The sequence below is a fragment of the Mauremys reevesii genome, linkage group 11 (assembly GCF_016161935.1).
Source record: "Mauremys reevesii isolate NIE-2019 linkage group 11, ASM1616193v1, whole genome shotgun sequence".
NCBI lineage: Eukaryota > Metazoa > Chordata > Testudines > Geoemydidae > Mauremys > Mauremys reevesii.
The window spans coordinates 23213168-23236671 of NC_052633.1; the positions used below are offsets into that span (position 1 = coordinate 23213168).

Genomic DNA, 23504 nt, shown 5'->3' on the forward strand with positions numbered 1-23504 from the left:
CCCATAGGATAGGGGAATGCTATAGTCTGCTGGCAGAAGTGCCAGCTCCAGAGGGACAAATCATTTCCCTAACCAAGGTGGGGGAAATGACACTGTGTTGGAAGGATGAGCCGGAGAGGATCAGGTACTGAGTAAAAGAACTGAAGCACAGAATGAAGGAGGAGGCTAATGAGTTGAAAGTTCCTCTGAGTAAAGCAGGACTCCGGTATCAAAGTCATGAGCAAGAGACTCTAGTCATCCCAAACAAGTACTGATAAAGGACTCGATGCTGAAGTCTAAGAAATCAAGCAGCAGAAAACATCAGCCAGGAGCGTGTATGAACAGTTCACATACCTGGAGGCTGCAGTAAGGGTGGAGGCTGCAGTAACGGCAGAACCTGGTACTGCTGCCAAGAGGTGTGACACATTGCTGACAGGGGAGAAGAGTGAAAGGCTGATCTTTCTGACAGAGAAGTACCAGGAGAAAATAGCTGCATTGGAGGCGGCCAGGCAGGTGGCCCTGAGGCAAAGGGGCAATCTGGATGAGGAGCATCAGGCAACCCTAGAAGAAAGGGGTCACTGCTTATCATGGTTAGCGAAGCGGATGGAGAATTGGAGAGTGCCTAGACCCTGCAGTCCCAAAGCCGAAAGCATCACTGAATGGAGGAAAATATAAATATATCCCCCCTGGATAGCACTTGCCCTGATGTGGGCAGTCTTCTTGGTGGGCGAAGGAGATACAAAACAGGGTGATTTTACTCTTAATGTCTGGAGGGTTGGGCTACCCACCCTGTTACAGAACTCCTTAGTTAATGTTGCAGGTAGCATTCAATTTTAATCAACCCCACAGTTGAATCTGTGGATTGATGCATAGGGTTGCTTGCTTCAAGCATTCTGCAATTCATCAGACTTTTCAAAGGTCTGATTATATTCTTGTTTTTCTGTTTTATGGTGATTGCTGACCAAAACTGTATTAAAAAAATCCTATTTCAAATAATTAGTCACTTCTTAATTAAAAGATATAAAGAGGAAGAGACCATATAAAATGGAGATAAATTAGTTAGGAGAACTGATCCATGTTTTCTTAAGCATCCCACTATTATCAGCATTATTTAAAAAAATTCCATGGTTTCAATTGAGGAAAGGAATTGAGTCCACGGAATATGATGGTTTTTTGGCTTCTCTGTTATTCATTGTGGACCCTATCCTAGGAACAAAGGAGCCCCCTCAGCTCTCATTAAGATTAAATAAATCATTCCAGATTCATCAAATAGTTAAGGTTAATTTCTGCTCACAATTATGCTTTTCTGCAAGGTTGAGGTTGCACATGTATAATTGAGGGCGAGATTCTATCCTCAAAGCATCAGTGATCTGTAGTGCCCTCAGAAACTCAGCCCCTCAGTAGTCACATAACAAACAGGAAGGTGATTTTAGAAAAATGTCCAACCTTATAACTAAAATATGTGATGCACATATAATGCTGTGCTTGTGTGTGTTAAGAAGTGTAAGCTTCTCCCAACGTAAATCAGGGCTCTAGACACTGGAAACTACATCTGGGTGGGGCAAAAAGACGGTGGGCATATTAAGGCATGACAATCTCCCTTCTTCCACCACAGGCCCCAGAGTAGGAGGTGTTAGCTGGGGAAGGCTGTGGCCTAGGCAGCTGGGAGATAGTCCCATGTCAATTTAAACTGGTAGGGCTGCTAGTCAATCGTGGCTTAAAGTTGCCTCCCCTGCAGTGGAACCTTTGAGGGAGGGAGACATGGAAATGTTACCTGTCCATCCTTTGTGATGACATCCTGTGTATAGTATCTTCTTCATCCTGTGTGTAGTATCTGCCTGCCCCAGGGCATGGAGTTGGAAACCCTACATCTTTCCACACCAGTTGGAGTGAACAGAGTGTTGTGTGTGAATGGGGGTAGTTAGGAGAGTAGGGGATTAATAGTGAAAAGGCAGATCTTTTGACCCAACCAGATAAAGCTTACATGGTCACCTGCTATCATAATATCTTGTTCTGAAATAGTGTTCAGTCAGAGGGATTTTGTACCTGATGGCACTTATATCATCTGTGATGTTAATGGAATATCTGTACAGTGGTGAATGACATCATGCAGCTAAACAAACGGGGATGAAAGTGGTTACCTGAATTCTATTTCCATCTATAACCAGCCAGCCATAAAAGACTGAATGGTAGGCACACATATTTGAGTAAATGTGTGTCAGTATCTCTTATCTGCTTTCTTTCTGCTAAAAATAACCTCTTTCCCTACACATTTGTTTAAATCTGGACTGATTTCTTTAGTATTCAGGGAGGTCACTAGCTAATATTTTGGAGTCATGGTGAGATTAACATCACTGAGTTAATATTGGTGTTTTTAACAACCTGTATATTTCACTGAAATGGGCTATTAATGTAAAATCTGAATTGATGTGCAAAGTGTGCAATTTAAACTGTAATTTCACATTAAAGTGTTATCTGGAAGGCCATTTAAACCCTTTTGATTTTATGTAGGTTTAGAGCACGTAAAATAAATGTCCTTCTGCAGCAGTGAAATATTTTGGTTGGTCACAAGAATTAATTATTCTCTTTTATTGTAATATATTATCCCCTCTGTTCTGTCTGCAAATGAATTCTACCTTTTGGCTGAGGCAGAAAGTAAATTAATGCAACTGTAATACAGTTGAGGGTGGAATGAGAACATCATTGCACTGAAAATCACATCTAATAGAAGAGGCATATCTCGATATGTCTCTTTCATTTAACTGAGGGAGTCTGTTTAAGTGTGAGAGAGAGCCCCTATGCTCAGAAAAACATCTTAAGAATGCAGAGGAAGTACAATGTAAACCTGGTATGTGAAGAAGCTAAAACCATTAACCCAGTAAATCTGTCATATGGTTAATGCTAATTTTATATATCCCTTATCAACAATCATCCATCCATCACAGCAGGGAGTAGAGGCTAATTATTAGTGATAAGTTAACCTCAGGTTTGCTTGGGATAAGCATTCAAAAGTTCCCTTTCCACTTCTGGCCATGACTCAGATATTTGTACAGATATCGGGATTCTTTGTTGCCTGCATCTCCACCTCTTTATTATGAGGACACGGTTCTACCTTCCCCCTTTGTGACTGCCCTAAATGGAGGCACTTACCACTCTGGTTCTTCAAGGGTCAAGATTTTAGATCCAATTCTGGAAAAATTAAGCATGAACTGAAAATGAAGCATATGCATAAATGTATTCAGCATCGAGTCCTTTATCAGTACTTGTTTGGGATGACTAGAGTCTCTTGCTCATGACTTTGATACCGGAGTTGTTAACCATCCCAGATTTAGTGTCAGAGACCAGGACGTGGGTGGTCATGTCTAGTGGTTAGAGCAGGAGTCAGGTGTAGCGGTTAGCGCTGGAGTCAGCATTCAGGAATTGGAGCTGAGGGTCAGAGCTGGAGTCAGAGGCTGGATGCCAGAGCCAAGGGATTGTACCAGGGATGAGCTTGACCCTATTGGCATTACTACCTTGGTGGAGAAAAGGTGTATAGAAGGAAAAGTATCCTCATTCTGCACTTTACTTCAAGTTGTTGTCAGGATATTTAAAAATTGGAGTCTGGCAGGTCTTCTCCAGGGCATCATTTTGGGTAAAAGTGTGCATTGTGGAAGCAAGTGTAAACATCAGGAGTGTATACAGGAGGTCTGTACAAGGCAAGCTCTGAATAATTAATCCTCCTTTTAAAAGTGGCTTATAATAAAAGAGGGGTTTTAGTGTCTCCCCTGGAAACTGTATGGTGAAGATTACATTAAAGAATTGGATTCTGTGTGGACAAGACAAAAGGATGCAGCACCTCAACTGGTGTAAATCATCCTAGTTCTATTGAAGTAACTTGAAATCATCTTTCACCCTTTAATAATGGGGCCCTTTATTTCTAACAATAAGAAAGATCTACTGTTATAGCATGAAGTATTCTGAGAAAAGAGCATATGCCTGGTTCAGGCTGCTGGACTGTGACCATAACTCTAACCAAGAGTAGTTCCAACCACCATCACCACACAAATACAGGCATAAAATGGAGGGAGAAAAATGTCCTGTACTACTAAGAGAGGGAGTGATCATAAACCAAGTGACAGTCATGCTGAGCCCTGTCTGGAGACATCAAAATTTCCAAGGAGAGGAAATGAAAATTCTTACAGCATTTTTTAAAAAACGATTATCATCCAAGTCAGCCCAAATTATTTAACCCAAAAGGATATAGGCAGTGATATTTATTTAATGTGAGCACCCCGAGTACCTACTAGCCATACATACACCCAGGCCAATAATGCCTGTATCTCTCTGTGGTCTGCAATGTATATGCACTGCTGAGTGGGTGAGTGGGGCGGCTGTCAGACTCCTTGACCTTCCTGGTGACTCAAGGAGCAGCATGTCTACCTCTAAACGGCCTGATTGCTGTAACGTTAGGGCCTCACATTCACTGCTCTATTTCCCTCTTTATTCCCTTTAATTCCCTTTTAGCTGTTTTAATTCCTTTGCTTTTGTCCCAAATCAAAGCTTAAAATTCAGAGGGGAAAAATCATATGTAACCAGGTCATGTAATTTAAAAAAAAACCTGCCCAACTTTAATAACACAAATCAATGACAGAAGACTCCTATCCCCACAACAGCAATGTCCTGCCATCTCCTTTCTTCAGATGTACAGAGCTGTGGGATATGTGCCAAGGACTCTAATAACATGTAGGAAGAGCATTAAATAGAATACTTAGAATTATTGCTGGATTAAAGATTGGTTGGTAAATCTGTTTTTGTTAATGCATAGAACCTTACTGAAATTGAAACAGTGTAACAGTGTTTTACTGTGTAATCGGAGTTCATTATGGTAGGAAAATTACAGCATAACACACATAATTGCATCTCTGCAGCTGTTTTAAAGAAGTATAATGAAGATAAAATTATGATCTCTATTCTAGCCCTCCTGAAGGCAACTTGCAGATGAGCATTCATTCTTCACATGTATTTAACAAAGAGAAAGCTAGGTTTTTAGGAGTGCAACTTTGTAAAACTACATGGTTTTAACATTAACTGAAACTGACTTTCCATGCAGGAAACAAGGTTCAAAGCTGTACATTTTAGAGCACAGGAAACGTTTGCGGCTCGTTGTGCTTTTTTTATTAAACTTAAACCTCAACCACTTTCATCTTATTTTTTTGTGGAACAAAACTGGGAAATACACTAGAGTCACTTCAGTGTCCTAATGTGTAATTTAATTAATAACTTTATTAAACAATATCTAAAATGGAGTTATATGAATTGTTCTTCTTTGACTGGACTCAAATTGCAATTGCAATAGCTATTCAACATAATTCAAGCTTCCTAGGGGCACCACCAGTTAGCAATGTCTCCTGCATCACCATATTGATGATTAATCTTTTAGTGGAACAGTTTTAACAGTTTGCTTACTCTCTGTGTTCATTGATATTATAAAAACAATTAAGTTTTAGGTTTTTTTACTAGCATAAAAAAGCACTGTATAATTTTAAGCATATATCTCTAGCAGTACCCATTGAACAAACAGGTTAGTGATAGATCTGTATTTCATCGTATTTCCCCCCTACTTTTTTTTTTCCAGTAAAGAAAATGTTTGACTCCACATAGTACATATTCAGGGGCCCAGTCTTTCAGTAGTGAGTTGTCCCGTTTGCTTTAGAAGTGCTACATATATAAGTAGAGACCTGCAGGATCAAGACCTTTAGATCAGACCTTTTTCCTAGTTCATGAAAAAAAAATTCAAGAAATATTTGTAATGCAGTTTATTGTAAAGCAAAGAACTAAAAAAGAAACATCTGTAATGCACCAAAATGTTTTCATATTCTATGTTTTAATTATACTAATTACCATTTTTAATCAGATTGGAAACAAAACTCCATTGGATATAGTAAGTAAATGAAAAAAATAATTGCATGTTGTGTATTTTGATTTTCATTTAAAATTCTTACTGCTACACGCTTTCTTGTATTCACTCTGTTATGAACTCAACAGAAAAAACACTATTTCTTAGCCAGCATGCTATGTACGTCAAATAAATGCATGTGCGTCACTTTTATTTAAATCAAGCCTTCTGATTGCTGCTTCTTAAAGACTAGATTTCAAGCTTCCACTTGAAAATATTTTGCTTTTCTTCAATCAGTGTGATTTTCTAAGTCCATTGGATCAGTCACATGTATCTGATTGGTATGTCACTTTCTGTATATAAATTAATGCTGCTTTTGGTAATGTGAAGCAAAATCTACAGTTTCTAGGGTTTGTTTTTGTTTTTTTAAACTACAGAGCCATTTCAGAAGTGAGTCTGAATCTATGGGCATGGCTACACTTGCAGATGTAGAGCACTTTGAGTTAAACCAGCCTTCGTAGAGCGCAGTAGGGAAATCACTGCAATCTGTCCACAGTGACAGCTGCAAGCGCACTGGCGTGGCCACATTACCAGCTCTTGTAACAGCCACAGAGAGCAGTGCATTGTGGTAGCTATCCCAGCATGCAAGTGGCTGCAATGTGCTTTTCAAATGAGGGGGGTGGGGTGGAGTATGACGGGAGTGTGTTGTGTGTATGTGGGGGGAGAAGGAGTGAGTTTTTGGGGGGCTGAGACAATGTCAGCATGCTGTCTTGTAAGTTCAGACAGCAACAGACCCTCCTCCCCCGCCTCTCTCTCACACACAGCATTCCACAGTAATGGTTGCTTTGTCTCAGAGCAGATAAGCATGCCAGCTGTCAGAAATGGAGCTTTCAAAGGGCATATTGGCATGCCTGGAGTGATTCCAAAATAATGACAAGAGTGGCCACTTGACTTAAGGGAATTATGGGACGTTTCTGGAGGCTGATCAGAGCACAGTAATGCAACACCTCGTTCACACTGATGCCTGGGCGTTTCAGCCAATGCACACCAAAGGTTGATCTTCTCGCCGAGGTGGAGTACCAGGAGCGCTCTAGCTGTGGAATCAGAGCGCTCTATGTACCTTGCCAGTGTGGACGGGTAGTGAGCTAGGGTTCCTGGGGCTGCTTTAATCCACTCTAACTTGCAAGCGTAGCCAAGCCCTATGGGACTCTAAGACCTGGTCTACACTAGGGAATTAGGTTGGTATAACTATGTCACCCGAGCAACACAGTTAAACCGACCTAACGCCCAGTGTAGGCAGCGCTAGGTCAAGGGATGAACTCTCTGATCACCCACTTCAGGGAGGTGGCTTACCTTCACCCTCGGGAGAACCCTTTCCATCTGTGTAAGTAGTGTCTTCATTGAAGCGCTACAGCGGTGTAGCTGCTTTGCTGTAGTGCTTTAAGTGTAGACAAGCCCTAAGTAATTTACTCACAGAGTGCACAAAAGAAAGGAGCATAGCAGGAAAATCAGCTAACCAGGAGTATGTACAAAAGATGCAGATTTACATTATCTCCAACTCTATTTCAATTTACACCTTCTTCAAGCCTCTTGATCCCTGGCCTTTTCTGCATTAGAAAAATCGCACTGGTTAATCTGTGAATCAAAACTGAAATCAATCTAACTGAACTGGTGTAAATCTGAATTGTACAGGCACCTAAATTTATTTAATCTTTAAATTGCGTTAGATTAATTCAGTAAATTACTGAGCTAAATTACTGACATGAGCTAAATTGATTTATAAAGGGTTAATCTTATTTAAGATCCTGATTTCATTATAGTACTTAACCAAGGGCTTCCTTCCTGAATCGAGGTTCACACCAGTTTGACTTGATCGAGTTAAACCTATGCAGCTTTTCTAGTATAGATACCCTTACCCCCTACTTAGTGATGTGTAATTTGTGTCACTTTATACATCAGCTTTGAATGTAGCCCTTTAATTTAGAATGAAGTCTGAAGCTAAAACATGTCCTCCCTTTGATGTAGAATGGCACAGAGGCTAATATTCTATTAGTCTGTGCACTACCTAGTTCTAACCATGCTGAAATTTGTTTTGTCCTATCTATGCTGGCTAGGAAACTGTGTTAACACCTAGCCAGCAAGAGCTATATTTAAACACAGCTTTGGCTAATATGTTTTTCCGGCAGTGTAGACAGTGCTTGGGTCTTCATATTGCAATGGAGAAGGGGAGATCAGTCTCAAACCTACATGTCAGTCTAATATTTATGCTCCATTTTGAAAGTGGCATTCTGAAATCGTAACTAGTTGCTTGTTCTGGATGACCTCATGTATTAGAAGTTATATCTGTACATAATTTTTTTAATGCAAAAGTGCACTGTTCTAATATTTCTGTTGTCTTAATTGCTTTCTGATTAGCTCTGTGTGAGTGTGAAAATTTCCATATACTATTTGCTCGAAACCCTTTCAAAATAAATACCACCGCTAGATTATCACATTAGACCCATCTAGCCTAAAGGTCTGCTATTTTATGTGATTAATATTAATCATACTAATTGAAAAAGTTCATTAACGTGTTTAAAATATTCATGTTTGAATGTAACTCTGAATATCTGTATAAAAGTTGTATTACAGTGTAGAGTGAGATATTTATCAGTGGAAAGGCTCTCATTACCTTCAGTGGGAGCTGGATCAGACCTTTAATTAACAGTTACCAGCATCATGCATAATACAGTGCACCAAAACTTTTGAACTTGTCAGACCTTGTTTGCAACCATGTATTTCTATCTATTGTATGATTTAACATAGCACCCCTCACTGTGATATGTATGGACTGAAATTGCTTCTAACTTCTTCCTTTCAGCAGCCTGATTTAAACATTTTATGAGTGACTAAACTGTTCATCTGCCATTCTGTCTAATGATGATTGTAAATTTCAGAATGCCATGTAGAGCTTTTTCTTATTTTTACCAGAGCTAATTCCTAGAACATACTATATAGTCTGTAAGAAGAAGCATATAAACCATCCTGTATCAAGTGTTATATCAAAACCAGAAAAACTTACACAATAATTGATCATAATCCATTATTATAGCCAGAGGATTCAAACAGGCAGCAAATCCTCTTGATGTCAATAAATACCCCTACTGTAAAAAACAGTGCAAGAATTATAAGTACACCTCTACCTCGATATAACGCTGTTCTCGAGAGCCAAAAAATCTTACCGTATTATAGGTGAAACCGCTTTATATTGAACTTGCTTTGATCCACCAGAGTCTGCAGCCCCGCCCCCCTCCGGAGCACTGCTTTACTGCGTTATATCCGAATTTGTGTTATATCGGGTTGTGTTATATCGAGGTAGAGGTGTATTACTAATTGTGGCACAGAGTTGAGAGAGACAGGATACAGTTTATAATAACAGCTTCACAGGGTAATTAACTAGAAGTAACATAACTAAGTCATTGCCAAAGAGTTTGCTTACATTGTACCAGCTTTGTGAAACTAGCATCATGCTACTAAAAAGCCCTGCAGTTGGCTCAGAAGAGGTTGGCCAGGTCTGAAGGAAAATGAAGCCTTTTCTCCAACTCTTTGTACATAAACTGACCATTTTTAAAGGTGCTTGTATCAAGTGAGGGAAAGTAGAAACCGTGGGTATCCTATCCCTAATCTTTTAAAAAGTGTCACTCACCACTTTTACTTAAAAGTCCCTTTATGATGTTAAGTTATTGACACAGGGTTAAATGCTGTAGAAGCCGACTTAGTAAGCAACTAAGGGGACTAGATTGCTCAGAGGATTAGAAATGGGATATGAGAAGCCTTTCACAGGTATTGGTTTTAGTCCAGTTCAGTAGTGACCAAAAGTTGCTAACATCTGATGGTTATTGGATGGTTTTGTGTGAAATAAATTCGTCTACGTCCTGTTTTCAGTGGACAAGTGTCCACATCACGAAAAAACAGCCACCACCAAACTTTGCAAGTTCTGTTGGTTAAGAGCATTTTGGTCTCCAATTCACATGTTTAAAAAATACCTAATTGTATATAATTTCTGCACAAATATAATGCGAGATGAATGCATTATGGAGTTAGAACTGTAAATGCACTCCATATAGACCCATTACTTTACATTTACCTGTTCTTATGACAAATGTGGCAATAACAGGAGTGTAGACAACTTCTTTTGAAGGATGGGATGGAGCTAGAGATAAAATAATAGCTGTTGAATATCTCTTTAATGAGTAGTCTTGCACCGTAACTAAATTTATTCACTTTTATTAAAGTGAGATAAATGAGCTTATGTTCCAAACTCAGTTTCCTTTATTTATTAATTGAATCCCAAAATGTGTGTGTGGGGAGCAGGTCTAAACACCTTCCCCCCACCCATTGTCTAGGCGCATGAACAATTGTAATTTATTATGAACAAATTGTAAAGTCATGGAAATACTGACAAAACCTTAACTGCAGAGACATTTTGCACAGTAACATGGACCAGGCCTGGGTGTAATGTTTAATTCTATAGAATCCATGTGGAAATTTAGCCTTGATGAGTATGAAGAATTACACGTAGCAAGACGCACTCAAAAATCATTACTTGCATCTCTTTGAACTTCTTAAGCTTATTTTCTTTTATAAATTTCTTGTCTTGTATTTTCAGCTGTATATCTGAGAGCCCTGAAAGTTACCAGGTTTACCATCAAATTTGTGTTTATGTTTGACTTTATCATGGATAAATTCAGCATTTTGAGGAGTAAGCTCATTAAGATTAGTCTGCAGCATCTAAGAAGCTTTAATTCTAAGACACTAAGATTCCTTTTGTGAGAGCTCTCCAATCCTGCAGTTTCTTCATCTAGAGTTTTAATTCTGGCAATTTGCAAATTAATTTTGCTCTGTTCTAAAGACAATTATCTGTCTTGCTCAAAGACTTCTAGAGCCTCCTTTCAGATAAAGGGAGATGTTTCCATGTTAAGGTTCTGATCCCAAAATGTAGAGGTTTGATGTTCAAAAAATGGGAGGAATTTAATTAAAAAGGGATAAGTGTTAAGCAGACAGGGGAGCTGATTTAGTGGTCACTTATTTTTAGAGGTTTAATTACCCACTGGGGAAAATAGGAATTCAAAATAATCATCAGTACAAGAGCATGCCCCATGGAACTGACTACTACTGGCCAAATATTTAGATTAAAGTGGTGCTGAATACTAATGTGTATACATATTGGGTGCTCACTGGGAAATTTCTCCAAAGAAAATAGAGATATCAAAAGGGCACCTTAAAAATAATCCCAGTTGTCATCAAATGCAGATTATTAAATATAAGATTTTTTCATAAATGGTTAAAAGAGAGAGGAAAACAAAGTAGGAATTAGAGATGAGCTGGAACACTAAACCCAACACCCATCCCCACATCACCCAACATTCTGAAAGATCAGAGTTGGATTTGATTCCAGATTCAAATTGCATGACTGAGGCCTGTATCTGCAAGGAGTATATTTTGTGTTAACATACATGAATATTGAATTATCAGCAGTGTCCAACATTAACATATTTTTCTTTCCCAATCTTAATATTTTCTAAAACACTAACCATGTATTTGTAAATAAAATCAGTTTATTTTCCTAGAATTACAGTAGAATTATACATATGCATATCTTTGTGGCATTTGACTAGACTGTTAACACTAGATGGGAATCATGTTGGATAGTTATGATGGGTCAAATTTATTCTTGGTGTAACTCTTAAAGTCAATGGTGTTACATCAGGGAAACACTTGATATTGTGTTTACAGTATGTCTCCTCTCTTACAAGCATCTTCAGACCTTCTTCCACGCTGCCCTATATGCTTGGAGTGTTGCCCCTCATCCTGTGTATGCCACAAAACCTTCCTCTCCTCCTTGAAAGCCGCCTTTCCTACAAATCCTCAACTATCTATCTACATCATAAGAATAAACAACTATAAAAAGAACTGTCATGGCTTCTGCAGTCCCACAAATTTATTAATTACCCATCATCCTTTCCATCAACTCTTATCTAATATTATTTCCTCCGGCATCCTCTTCGTGTCATCCCATACTCGTCTTAGATCAGGAGTCTCAAACTCAAATGACCACGAGGGCCACATGAGGGCTAGTTCATTGGCCTGAGGGCCACATGACTGACACACACACCCCTCACTGCCCCCGGCCCTGCCCCACTCCACCCCTTACATGAGGCCCCGCCTCTTCCCACCCCTTCCCTGCCCCCATTCCAACCCCTTCCCTGAAGTCCCCACCCCAACTCCGCCCCCACCCTGCCCCCAGAGGGTGCATGGGGGTGTGGTGGGGGCTCAGGGAGTTGAGGTGCAGCAGGGAGTTGGGGTGCAGGCAGGGGGCTCAGGGTGCAGGAGGGGTGTGGGATGTGGCAGGGGGCTCAGGGCAGGGAGTTGGGGTGCAGCAGAGGGTTGGGGTTCAGGCAGGGGGTTCATGGCAGGGAGTTGGGGTGCTTCAGGGGGTTGGGGTGCAGGCAGGTGGGCTCAGGGCAGGGGGTTGGGGTGCAGCAGAGGGCTCAGGACAGGGGGTTGAGGTGCAGGCAGGAGGCTCAGGGCAGGGAGCTGGGGGGCAGGGTGCAGGAGGGCTTCAGGCTCCAGGGTGGCAGTGGTGCACACCAGGGCAGGCTGCCGGCCTCGGCCTTGGCCTTGCTCCGCTCTGGGAAGTAGCTGGAACCATGTCCCTGCAGCCCTTGGGGGAGGGGGACGCAGGGCTCTGCACGCTGCTTGCCGCGCTTCCAGGTACCTCCCCCGAAGTTGCCATTGGCCGCGGTTCCCCGTTCCCGGCCAATGGGAGCTGCGGGGGGGGGGGGGTGCCTAGAAGCCAAGGCAACACATGGAGCCCTCTGCTCCCCCCCTCCCGCCCCCCGGCCGGCTGCAGGGATGTGATGCCAGCCGCTTCACAGAGCGATGCAGGGCTCGAGGGGGCAATCCCATTGGTGTAGTTTGCCCACCCCTGGCCTGGAGGTGGGGCGGGCGCGGGCCGCATGTTTGAGACCTCTGTCTTAGATCATAAAGGCCTTAGGACAGGAACTGTCTCTAATTGTAATGTAACATTCCACGCACACCAGTGGCACTGTATACAAACACATCACCACTCTTGCAGTTTCAATTGGACAAGTTATTGGACTCCACTTTCTATCTGTACAGCACCTAGCACAATTGGGTCCTGGCCCATGACCCTGACTCATCGGTGCTATAGTAATATAAATAAGAATCATCCCAGTGAAATGTTGCTACTGCTGTTAAATAGCTGCCATGTTCCATTCAGATGGCAATTAGTTATCCCACTTGACAAGCCTGTAAAGCTCTTTGAGAGCTGTCTGTAAGTATGATTAGTTATGAGATGTGCTGGCCGTGTTGTTATAAAGGTAACTCCTTCTTTGATGAGCATATACAAACAGTACCTTCTTCTTATAGTTTTATTATCATTCATAATTTGGGCTAAGGGCTCAGCTCTGCAAACCCTTGTTCCTTTTGAGTAATCCTTTCTCCTGCAAGTCATCCCTCTGATTTCAGTGGGACTCTTAACATGGATGAGAATGTCCTGGGGCTTAGACTAGTTTTGACTTCATTGTGTCAAATAATTGGAAAATATTTCGTGGGGGAAGTCACAACAATAAGCTGCTGAACACTCATTAAAACCTTCCTTAAGGATTTATGGGAATTGACTGCAAACAAAATATTTTTGTCTGCCTGCTAATTTATGACACTTGAGGTGACAGAGGTTATCCTATCTCACTCCGAGTAAAAGTCAAGCTAGGACAGGAATTTGGTTAGTACAGGAGGTCATTTCCAGGAAGGCTTACAGGTGATGATAGTGCTGGGAAAGATCCACACGTCGACTTTTGTTTTTTAATTTTATCATTCCATTTAGCGTAGCTACATATGGAGCCTGTGTATGTTTTTTTTTTAAAAGATCACATTTCTTCAAGTTAATAGACACTCAAAAGAGAACAAATTAAGGGGGCAATCCTGCTGCCATTAAAATCAGTGGGTGGTTTGACTTCAGTGGGAACCAGATTGACTTTTAAATCTAGCATCTATTTAACAGAGACAGTTGACTACAAATAACATCTGTTTTACATACAGTAGAGTACACCATACTCTGGGCACTGAAAGCCATTTGTATAGAAGTAGGATTCTTAGTGTTTTCCTTTATATTTAGAAATCGGGTATTCTTGAAGATTAGTATTCAAATGTTCCTGGTATTTTAGTTGATATACAGTAAATCTGGCAAACATTTCTTTCTTAACGAAAGTAACTGTAAACCTGCTTTTAACAGGTTGTAACTTGTAATCTGATTTGATTCGATTTGATTCGGGTTGCTGTGGAAGTGTTTATGCTTTGCAAGATGTTTTAAAACTCTTCTTCTTCTTCTTTTTAGCTTCTGGAAAAAACCAGCAACATTTTTGATGAACCAGATTCAGTAGCTACTAAAAGTCCTTTGCATTTAGCTGTAAGTATATGACACATGTTCAGTGTTTGATCGGATAAATAACCACTTAACCTCTTTGAAGTAAGCTTTACCTGAAATGTAGCCTTGCATTGTAACAGCTGGAAAGGGACTTAGGGCCAAGGTTTTCAAAAAAGCTTCCTTGATTGAGATTTTCAAAACAAAAAACAAAACAACCCCCCTCCCCCATTCCCCCCTCTCCAAAAAAACCAACATAAGGGAGCTAGGTGCACAGCTCACATTGAATTTCCTTTGAAAATCATAGGCCTAAATCCTTATCAAGGTACCTAACTAAGGGTATGTCTGCACTTCAAGCCAGGGGTGTAATTCCCAGCTCCAGGAGACATAATGTGTCCTAGCTCTCACTGAGCTAGTGTGCAGGCCACCCAAGTTATGTACCTAGTGTCTCTGAGGGCATGCACTTTGGGTGGCTAGTTGCTTGCGCCACCATGGCTACATTCTGTTTTTAGTGCACTAGCTTGATCAGCGCTAGCGTGGGTTCATCACCTGGAGCTGGGAATCACACCCCCAGCTCCAAGTGTAGACATACCTGACTTGGCCGGGTTTTCAAAAGTGCTGAGCACTCAGCAGCTCCCAGTGTAGTCAATAGGCACTGCTAGCTGCTCAGTACTTCTCAAAATGGTCCCTAAAGAAAGATTTAGGAGCCTTACTTTAGGAACTCATTTTTGGTAAATCTTTATTATTCTTTTTTTGCATCTACATATGATTCTGAAATCTTTTATATTACTGCTGATGTATAATCATACTAATTATACTTAAAATGTTGGGGGTCCATATCCTTCTCACATTACAGCAATGTAAAATCAATGTGAGTCGGAAAAGAACCAGGCCCAGGAGGTATGCTGTAAATATTGAAGACAATCAAATCTTTAAGTAAGAGTAATAGTCTGGTTCATTCTAAAAGCCAGGAAATTATGAGTCCTCAGGGTTAATCTTCCCTTGGATACATATGTATGGTTCCTGTTAATGTTAATAGGAGTTAGGCAGGGGAAGAATTAGCTTCTTTAATCCTTAGTCAATGCTATTTTTGGAAAGTCATAATTTTTAAGGATGAAAAATAAGACTTGACTTTGAACTACAATGACTATTAGTGGTTTTTTTTTTTTTTTTTACTTTTGTGTTTCCATCTTGTATGCCTTTTTCATGAATTGTTTCAACTCTGCAGATGTTAATGGAATAAATAAATAAACAAAAGATGAAAAAAAACAACAACCCAGCATGTGACTGAGTCCAATGATAAGCAGCGTAGTTCATGCCCACTAGAGTTGGGTGAACCTTGCAAATAATTTTCATGGATATTCACTGGAGTTTTTAAATGAATAAGCTTAAGCTGGTTTCATCCCTCTTTTTTGCTTGAGTTTACTGGCATACATGTTCCCTGAAACATCAAATATAAACAAACTTTCAAGCTTATAACTGAACCGTTGCACTGGAAACAGAATTGGTCTTATTCAATCAGAGACCAGAAACATTCCATGTAACCTCAGTATCCAATCAAAATAGCAAAAATTTTGACTTTGCAGCAAACTGCATACTCATAAATAAATCACAGCCCAAGGATTGTTAGAAGAAATTATTCAACAAATCAGTTTGAATATCATATAAATTAAAGAACATCATAATCTGTATGAGAATGGGCCTGAACTGGAAAAGGGGTGGATGTACACAGGTTCCCTAGCATATGCACACACCTGACTTCTGATGATCACTGCATCATGTTTTTGAAGCAACTATTTCTCTGAAAGCTGCTGTGGAATCTTTAAAATTCAACTAAATAAAATAAACAAACTCCTGATCCTGCAAAAACTTAAGCACATGCTTAAATTCATACAACTGTGAGTAGTTTGTTTTTTTTAATGGGACTACTCACAGCACTAGAGTAAGCATGTGCATAATTTTTGCAAGGGTCAGAAGCCTATGGGAGAAAATATCTTCTTGTTTCCAATTAGAGAGCTCACTAATTGAAGAGAGACCCTTTTTCTGTTGTATTGATACATTCAATAAAATCTCATGTAAGACAGCAAATTTGTCATGGGACATTTTGCAAAAAGTCATGGATTTTATCAACATTTGACTCTTCCCCCCCCCCACTCAAATTCCTTTCCGCCCTCTTCCTACCTCATACAAACTTAATTTTGGCAATTCCTGACTTTTGGCTGCTTACCAGTGCAACTTTAAGGTTCTCTTAGAGTTGATTTTATATGGAATACGCTGGGTTAAAAAGAAAGGGCTGGAGGGAAGGTTGACAAAAGGAGGGGCTCATTCTTGTGGACTTCCAAAGTTGCATGAGACAAAGCCTTCCAGGGATGTCTAGCCAAAAAGTTCCACAATTTTTGGCAAGCCACTATTTTATTTTTAAATCAACCTGGTGCCAGAAGTTTTCTTTGTTTTCTTCTCTACCCATCCCTCATATCACATTGGCCTGAGGTCCAGGATAGGCAACATAGAGTGCTGGATGACTGAGAGGTTTAACATCAACGATCTTTCATCCTGTAAGGGTTAGAAATGAGAGCCAAACACCTTTCTAAATGGGAAGCTCACTAGGCAGGCTTCTCCAATGAAGCATTCTCTGGCATTTAGTACCAGAAGGTCCCCAAAATGTGAGACCCTAAAGCTGCAATATTAATAGGTAATTGAAATAGCTTTTCTGTACATTTTACTACTTAGAATTTTTCTCTTCCGTAGAGATCTCAATTATTATGCTCATGGTACTAAGGTAATTTGGCCTGACCATGGAAGGATATGCCAGTAAATTTGACTTTAAATATCTAAAATATTTTTTATTGAAAATACATTCCATATAAAGAATATACAAAGATGGTGTGGATATAAGTTTTATGAGCACTTGTTTGGGCTGGCATGCAGAACTCATTTGTGGCTTTGCTACTTCTGAGTAATGTGGCTGTGCCTGACTCATGCTGTTCAAACCTCTGCGGCACACTACACCATCCTGTGTCTTCTCATATATATAGTCTGCATGTGTCATTACAATGAGCTTTCTGTATACATTTGATAATGCTTGATGAATAAATGATTGGGTGAGGGTCTTTTCACTGTGGCATGTAGGAGATCAAAGACTAGATGTTCATTATGGCCTCTTCTGTCATTAAAAAAAAAGCAATTTTTCAGGCACCTGCAACCCTCTGGCCTCCTATATCATTCACACTGGCATGTGGGAAAACCCACATGTTCTTGGGAGTTTCAGAGCCATAGAACCATGAAACATCAGAATAAAGTATCTCTGTACTATAGTTTCCATTTTGTTCAAATAACTATCACAATGAAAAATTGTATTCCTGGGTAGCGCATGTGTTGTGCTTTTCAGTCAGGAGAGTAGTGAGTAAGATCTGTATTGCTTTATTCCAAACATAACCTGTTTGGATTTCTAGGCCTATAATGGTCATCATCAAGCCTTGGAGGTACTTCTTCAGTCTCTGGTAGACTTGGATATTAAGGATGAGAAAGGACGCACTGCCTTGGACCTGGCTGCCTTTAAAGGACATGCAGAATGTGTTGAAGCTCTCATCAGCCAGGGTGCTTCCATCTTGGTAAAAGATGACGTCACCAAAAGAACCCCACTCCATGCCTCAGGTGAGTAGAGTTGTATTTTATCTTGAGAGAGAAAACCTTTAACATGACAGAGGTTAGTAGTGAAGTTTGCTTAGCTACCATCTCTTCTGAAGGTTATTGCTAACCTAATTAACTGTTGGAGCATTGAGACGTCATCTTAGTGAACTGACACCAGGAACAAGAGCTAACTATCTTTCCATTCCTCAACCTTCCCTCTGTCCCCATGAAGTGCTCCAATTCTCCACCCACAGCCTGACCCTAGACCCCATTCACCAGGGCTATTTCCTCTTTCCACACCTATCTCCCTTCTCTGATGCATGCCAGTTTTCTTCCACCCCACCTCATACTTGATGGTTTCAGGCTAGAGAGTCAGATGAAGAAGTAAGTAGCAATGAGGCAGATCTTACTAGGAAAAAAGACTGAAAATCAAGGTGGATTCCTGTTGATGATGAAGTGAGGTAGTTTGTACTCACTCCAGATAAGTCCCACCCTGCCCTTCCACTGTTGGAAATCTTCAGTGACCTTCTGCAGCCGCACATCCCTCACACCTTTATTTCCCCTCAAACCCAGAGAAAATCACCAGTTTCTAAGTGTTATCCACCTAGCTAATAAACTTCTTGGGAACCAGCCAGTTCCATAAGGGTTAATAGTCTTCCTCTTCTTCGCTTGTTGAGTGTTCCTTAGTAAGTCCGGTATTTTGATTACAGAGTATGGAATTGGTGTCTTACATCTTAAAGGCTGTTCTTTAACATGTTAAAGATTTCTGTATATGCAGGTTTTTCCCCTCTGATCTATGTATAGTTGACAAACAGAACAATAAACCTACTTGTCATCGTGCCTCACACTGATGGACTGAGACGGTCTAACAGCAACCTCTAGTGGCAAAATAGAATCAGTACATTGTTTGCTATGGATTCGTTTTCAGGGCCAGACTTGTCTTCCTGCACAGCAGTTTTTTCTGCTTAGAATAAAATGTGCACACATCTCTAAAATCTCTCTGACAATTTTTAAAATGAAATCATATGTGCAAACAAGTCTTGTGGTGTACATTAAACCAGGGGTGGGCAAACTTTTTGGCCCTTGGGCCACATTGGGTTTGCAAAACTGTATGGATGACCCGGTAGGGAAGGCTGTGCCTCCCCAAACATCCTGGCCCCTGCCACCTATCTGACCCCTCCTATTTCCCACCCCCTGACTTCCCTCCTCAGAACCTCTGACCCATCCAACCCCCCCACTCCTTGTCCCCTAACCGCCCCCTCCTGGGACCTGCCGCCACTAACCGTCCCCTGGTACTCCACCCCCATCCAACCCCCCTGCTCCCAGTCCCCTGACTGCCCCAACCCCATCTACACCCCCGCCCCCTGACAAGGACCCCATGCCTATCCAACCCCTCACTGTTCCCTGTCCCCTGACTGCCCTCTGGGGCCCCCCGCCCCTTATACAACCCCCCATCCCCAGCCCACTTACCATGCCGAGCAGAGCATGCGGAGCAGCAAGGGGTGGCACATCCGAGTCTTCGGTGGCAATTCGGTGGCGGGTCCCTCTTGGAGGGAAGGACCTGCCGCTGAAGAAGGAAGCAGCACGGTGGAGCTGCTGCTGAAGTGCCGTTGCCGATCACGGCTTTTTTTTTTTCTTTCCCCCGCCGCTTGGGGCAGCAGAAACGCTGGAGCCGGCCCTGAGTGCAGATATAAGGGTATAATTTCCTTTTGATAGATCACATGCTTTAATTCCTGTATAGAATTAATATTGCATATGGTGCAAGAGGAGAATATACGCCTTACAACGCCATGATTAAATGTAATGAATGTATGCACATAAGATTTGCACTGAGAGATCATGCTCTGTGTATACGTTTGCCATAAGTATTGATGTCATTTGGTTTCCTTTCCTTTCACCTCATCTTCAAATTGTGCCTCCTGCTTTATTTCCATATGTTTATAGTTCATTTCAAAAAGTCCACGCCCTATTAAAGGTGCTGAAAATTACAGTATTTTTTCTTATTGCTCATATTTTTCAGTGTGTGTCTATACCTACCAGAGTCCCGCCTTATCGTGTTGAAGGCTCCTGGTGGGCTGGAGATGTCCCAAGTTGTCATCTAGACAGCTAGTGCACAGGTTGTTAGCCTGCAGCTGAGTCTTTAGCCTGAATATATTATTTTTCCTGTCAGCTGTAATGCATTGGCATGCACCAAATGTCGATTGCATCCACTCCCTTTTGTTGGTTGGAATATATCAGAACTGCTCAAAGCTTTAGACCTAAGTCAGCAAGGTTCTTAAGCACCTGACTATCCTTTGAGCATGGGAGTAGTCTCAGAAAAGTAAATGAGACAAGTGGTGTGGCTGAAGTTGGACGTATGATTCAGTATCTTGCAATGATTTTACCTTCTAGTGGCTAGACATCTGAAAAGAGGGTAGAACTGTTAGTGACCCTCCATTAGCTTTCAGCAGTAATGTTAGCTCAAGAGGCAGAGCCTTGTGGTACTGATGTTTTAAAATTCTTCAGGCCTTAGCCTTTTGTTATTTTTCATCTAAGGGGAGCATGGTATCTGGAGTTGCACAATCAGAGGGGGTCCTGCCCTTCCACACTCCTTCCCATTAATTGTGACATTTAAAAATTGCTGTGTTTAAATGACATCACATTATTCAAAGACCAGAGCACATTCAACCCGAGACTGGCAAATCATTATAGCTTCAAGATGTGACAGAAGCATTAGTGAAGACTTGTGCTCACAGTCAGCTTCTGCAGACTCAAAAGACACCCTGGGAGTTTGATATTTTACTTGGATAGAGAAAACATAATTACTCTGCCACCAAAAACCTCTGATTCTATTTGTATAACATGGTCAGGGCTTAAGGATTGTCTGCCTGACCTCTCTGTAATGTCGCAGTAATGAGGATGGTCACAATTGAAGGTTTCCCTCTCTCCTTTAAAATGTGGTCATACCCTGGAAAGTTATTTGTGCAAATGGCATAGCTGCTTTCCATGTTCATTGTGTTTCAGTGACTCAGTCTCCTGTGTGTTCAGTTTAAAAAAAAAAAAAGGAACCTAATTCACTTCTGCCTTTCTGCAGTCTTATGCTGGTTTAATGCTGTTTAAATCAACAGAGCAAAGCCTGCATAAAACTAGAGTAATGCAGTTTTGAATCAGGACCAGAATTTTTCTAACTGCCAAAGTTGCAAACTGAGTTTGGGCTCTGAAGGACAAGCAGTATTCATTCTGGCTTGTGCATCATCACCCATATCAAAGATTTCGCAACTCAGAAGTAGTTCATAATTCTGTTGTAGCTGCACAAGCTAATACAGAGTCCAGAGGTCATTCTCACAGAGGTGTATGAATTCTGCAGTGCTAACAGAAGTAACATGTAGTTTCATGGAGTGTCTGTTCTATTGATCATTTTCTTAAAACCTTTTCACACATTGGTGTGAAAAGTGTTGATTTCTCTAGTTCCTACTGAAGGAGAGATTTTACTGTGAAGCAGTGACTCATTTGCACTGCAGAGCTGTTTACATGTTCTGCCTATGCCATTACTGAATGGTAAATATCAGAGAAATTCTTATTTTTGTAGATAGAGCAGCAAAGGTTATTTTTGGGTATGCAATTTAACTCTGTGATGATGTGTACAAGTTTCTCAGCCAGCGCAATGTGACATGGCATTGTGCACAAAGTTTGTTGCATCAGTCCATAGAAACGAGGCAGTAAGAAGGAACAACTCTCCTGTTAGGATGGGAACAGGATCACATTATATGCAGATGGTGGAGAAATTATTGCAATTAAAAACAACCCCTCTCCCTCCACCCGCCAAAAAAAAAATCCAGTGCGGTATCATCCATTTGGTGGATTGTGTAAATACGAGTCTTGCAACAGATGAAAAAAGCAAAAATGTTTTCAGTCTCTAGCCCTGCTAAAACATAATGTGTTAAACTGAGAGAGGTTTTCTCCAGGTCTGTAAGAGCTGTAAAATTGTAAGGGTTACATTTAATTTTTTTTTCTTCAGTTGAGAAATAGTGACCATGAGATGGTTGAGTTCAGGATCCTTACAAAAGGAACAAAGGAAAGTAGCAAAATACAAACCCTGGACTTCAGAAAAGCAGACTTTGACTCCCTTAGGGAACTGATGGGCAGCATCCCCTGGGAGGCTACTATGAGGGGGAAAGGAGTCCAGGAAACCTGGCTGTATTTTAAAGAAGCCTTATTGAGGGCGCAGGAACAAACCATCCCCATGTGCAGAAAGAATAGCAAACATGGCAGGCAACCAGTTTGGCTTAACAGCGAAATAATCGGTGAGCTTAAACACAAAAAAGAAGCTTACAAGAAGTGGAAACTTAGACAGATGACTAGGGAGGAGTATACAAATATTGCTCGAGCATGCAGGGGTGTAATTAGGAAGGCCAAAACCTAACTGGAGTTGCAGCTAGCAAGGGATGTGGGTTCAGATCTAATGCATCCGAGGATGCTGAGGGAATTGGCTGATGTGATTGCAGAGCCATTGGCCATTATCTTTGAAAACTCGTGGCAATTGGGGGAGGTCTTGGACGATTGAAAAAAGGCAAATATAGTGCCCATCTTTTAAAAAAGGGAAGAAGGAAAATCCAGGGAACAACAGACCGGTCAGCCTAACCTCAATCCCCAGAAAAATCATGGAGCAGGTCCTCAAGGAAACCATTTTGAAGCACTTGGAGGAGACAAAGGTGATCAGAAACAGTCAACATGGATTCACCAAGGGCAAGTCATGCCTGACCAACCTGATTGCCTTCTATGATGAGATAACTGGCTCTCTGGATATGGGGAAAGCAGTGGACATGATATATCTTGACTTTACAAAGCTTTTGATATGGTCTCCCACAGTATTCTTGCCAGCAAGTTAAAAATGTATGGATTGGATGAATGGACTATAAGGTGAATAGAAAGCTGGCTAGATTGTCGGGCTCAATGGGTAGTGATCAATGGCTTGATGTCTAGTTGGCAGCCGGTTTCAGGGGAGGGGGCAAGTGGGGCAATTGGTCCAGGCCCTGCAGGGGCCCCTGGCCCCACGAGGATGTCTCCCCCGGTCCTCCCCTTTAAATCAGAACTTTTTATAGGGAACCGGTTGTTAAGATTTTGGCAGCTCATCACTGGTCTTATCCAACTTCCATTGGCTAAGGAAAGGGCCTGGAGGGATAAGAGAGGAAGATTGGAGGTCTCTGTTGAGAACTGAGAGAGAGAGAGCCATCTTTTGATGATAAAGACTGAGAATTTCAGAAGTGAGGGTGATTTGGGGTGCCCAGTTTGAGTCCTCTTAAAGGGGCCCAATTGTCATCACTTCCTTAAAATCAGACCCCTTTGAGATCCCCAGTTGGGCATCCAAAACTGCTAGTCACTTTTGACAATCTTGGCCAAAGGCTGTGGGGAAAGGAGGAGGGAATGTGGAGGAAACACTAGCCTTGAGACAAACAAATTTGCTTTTACAAAAAATTATTTGAGAATTGGTGAATTCTTGACACTTATGCCATCGAAAGGTCTGAGGTTGGCAATGGGGGGTGGGGGAGGGAGACACTTGATGTCCTGCTGCCAAGGTACAACGTGGGGAACAGTAGCACAAGCTTCCCTCACTCC

At 41.3% G+C, this 23504-nt stretch overlaps 1 protein-coding gene across 13 annotated transcripts in view; it reads left to right on the top strand.

Moving 5' to 3' along the window:
- The window catches only part of ANKRD44 (ankyrin repeat domain 44), a 209970-nt gene that overhangs the window by 159766 nt on the left and 26700 nt on the right, over window positions 1–23504 (top strand). For 8 of the 13 annotated variants that reach the window (XM_039494044.1, XM_039494035.1, XM_039494040.1 and 5 more), the window contains 3 exons: window positions 5873–5899; window positions 14253–14324; window positions 17732–17933. In XM_039494044.1, the coding sequence (XP_039349978.1) occupies window positions 5873–5899; window positions 14253–14324; window positions 17732–17933 (301 nt within the window). The remainder of the gene's footprint in view (window positions 1–5872; window positions 5900–14252; window positions 14325–17731; window positions 17934–23504) is intronic. The other 5 variants (XM_039494045.1, XM_039494047.1, XM_039494036.1 and 2 more) reach the window with 1 other exon arrangement.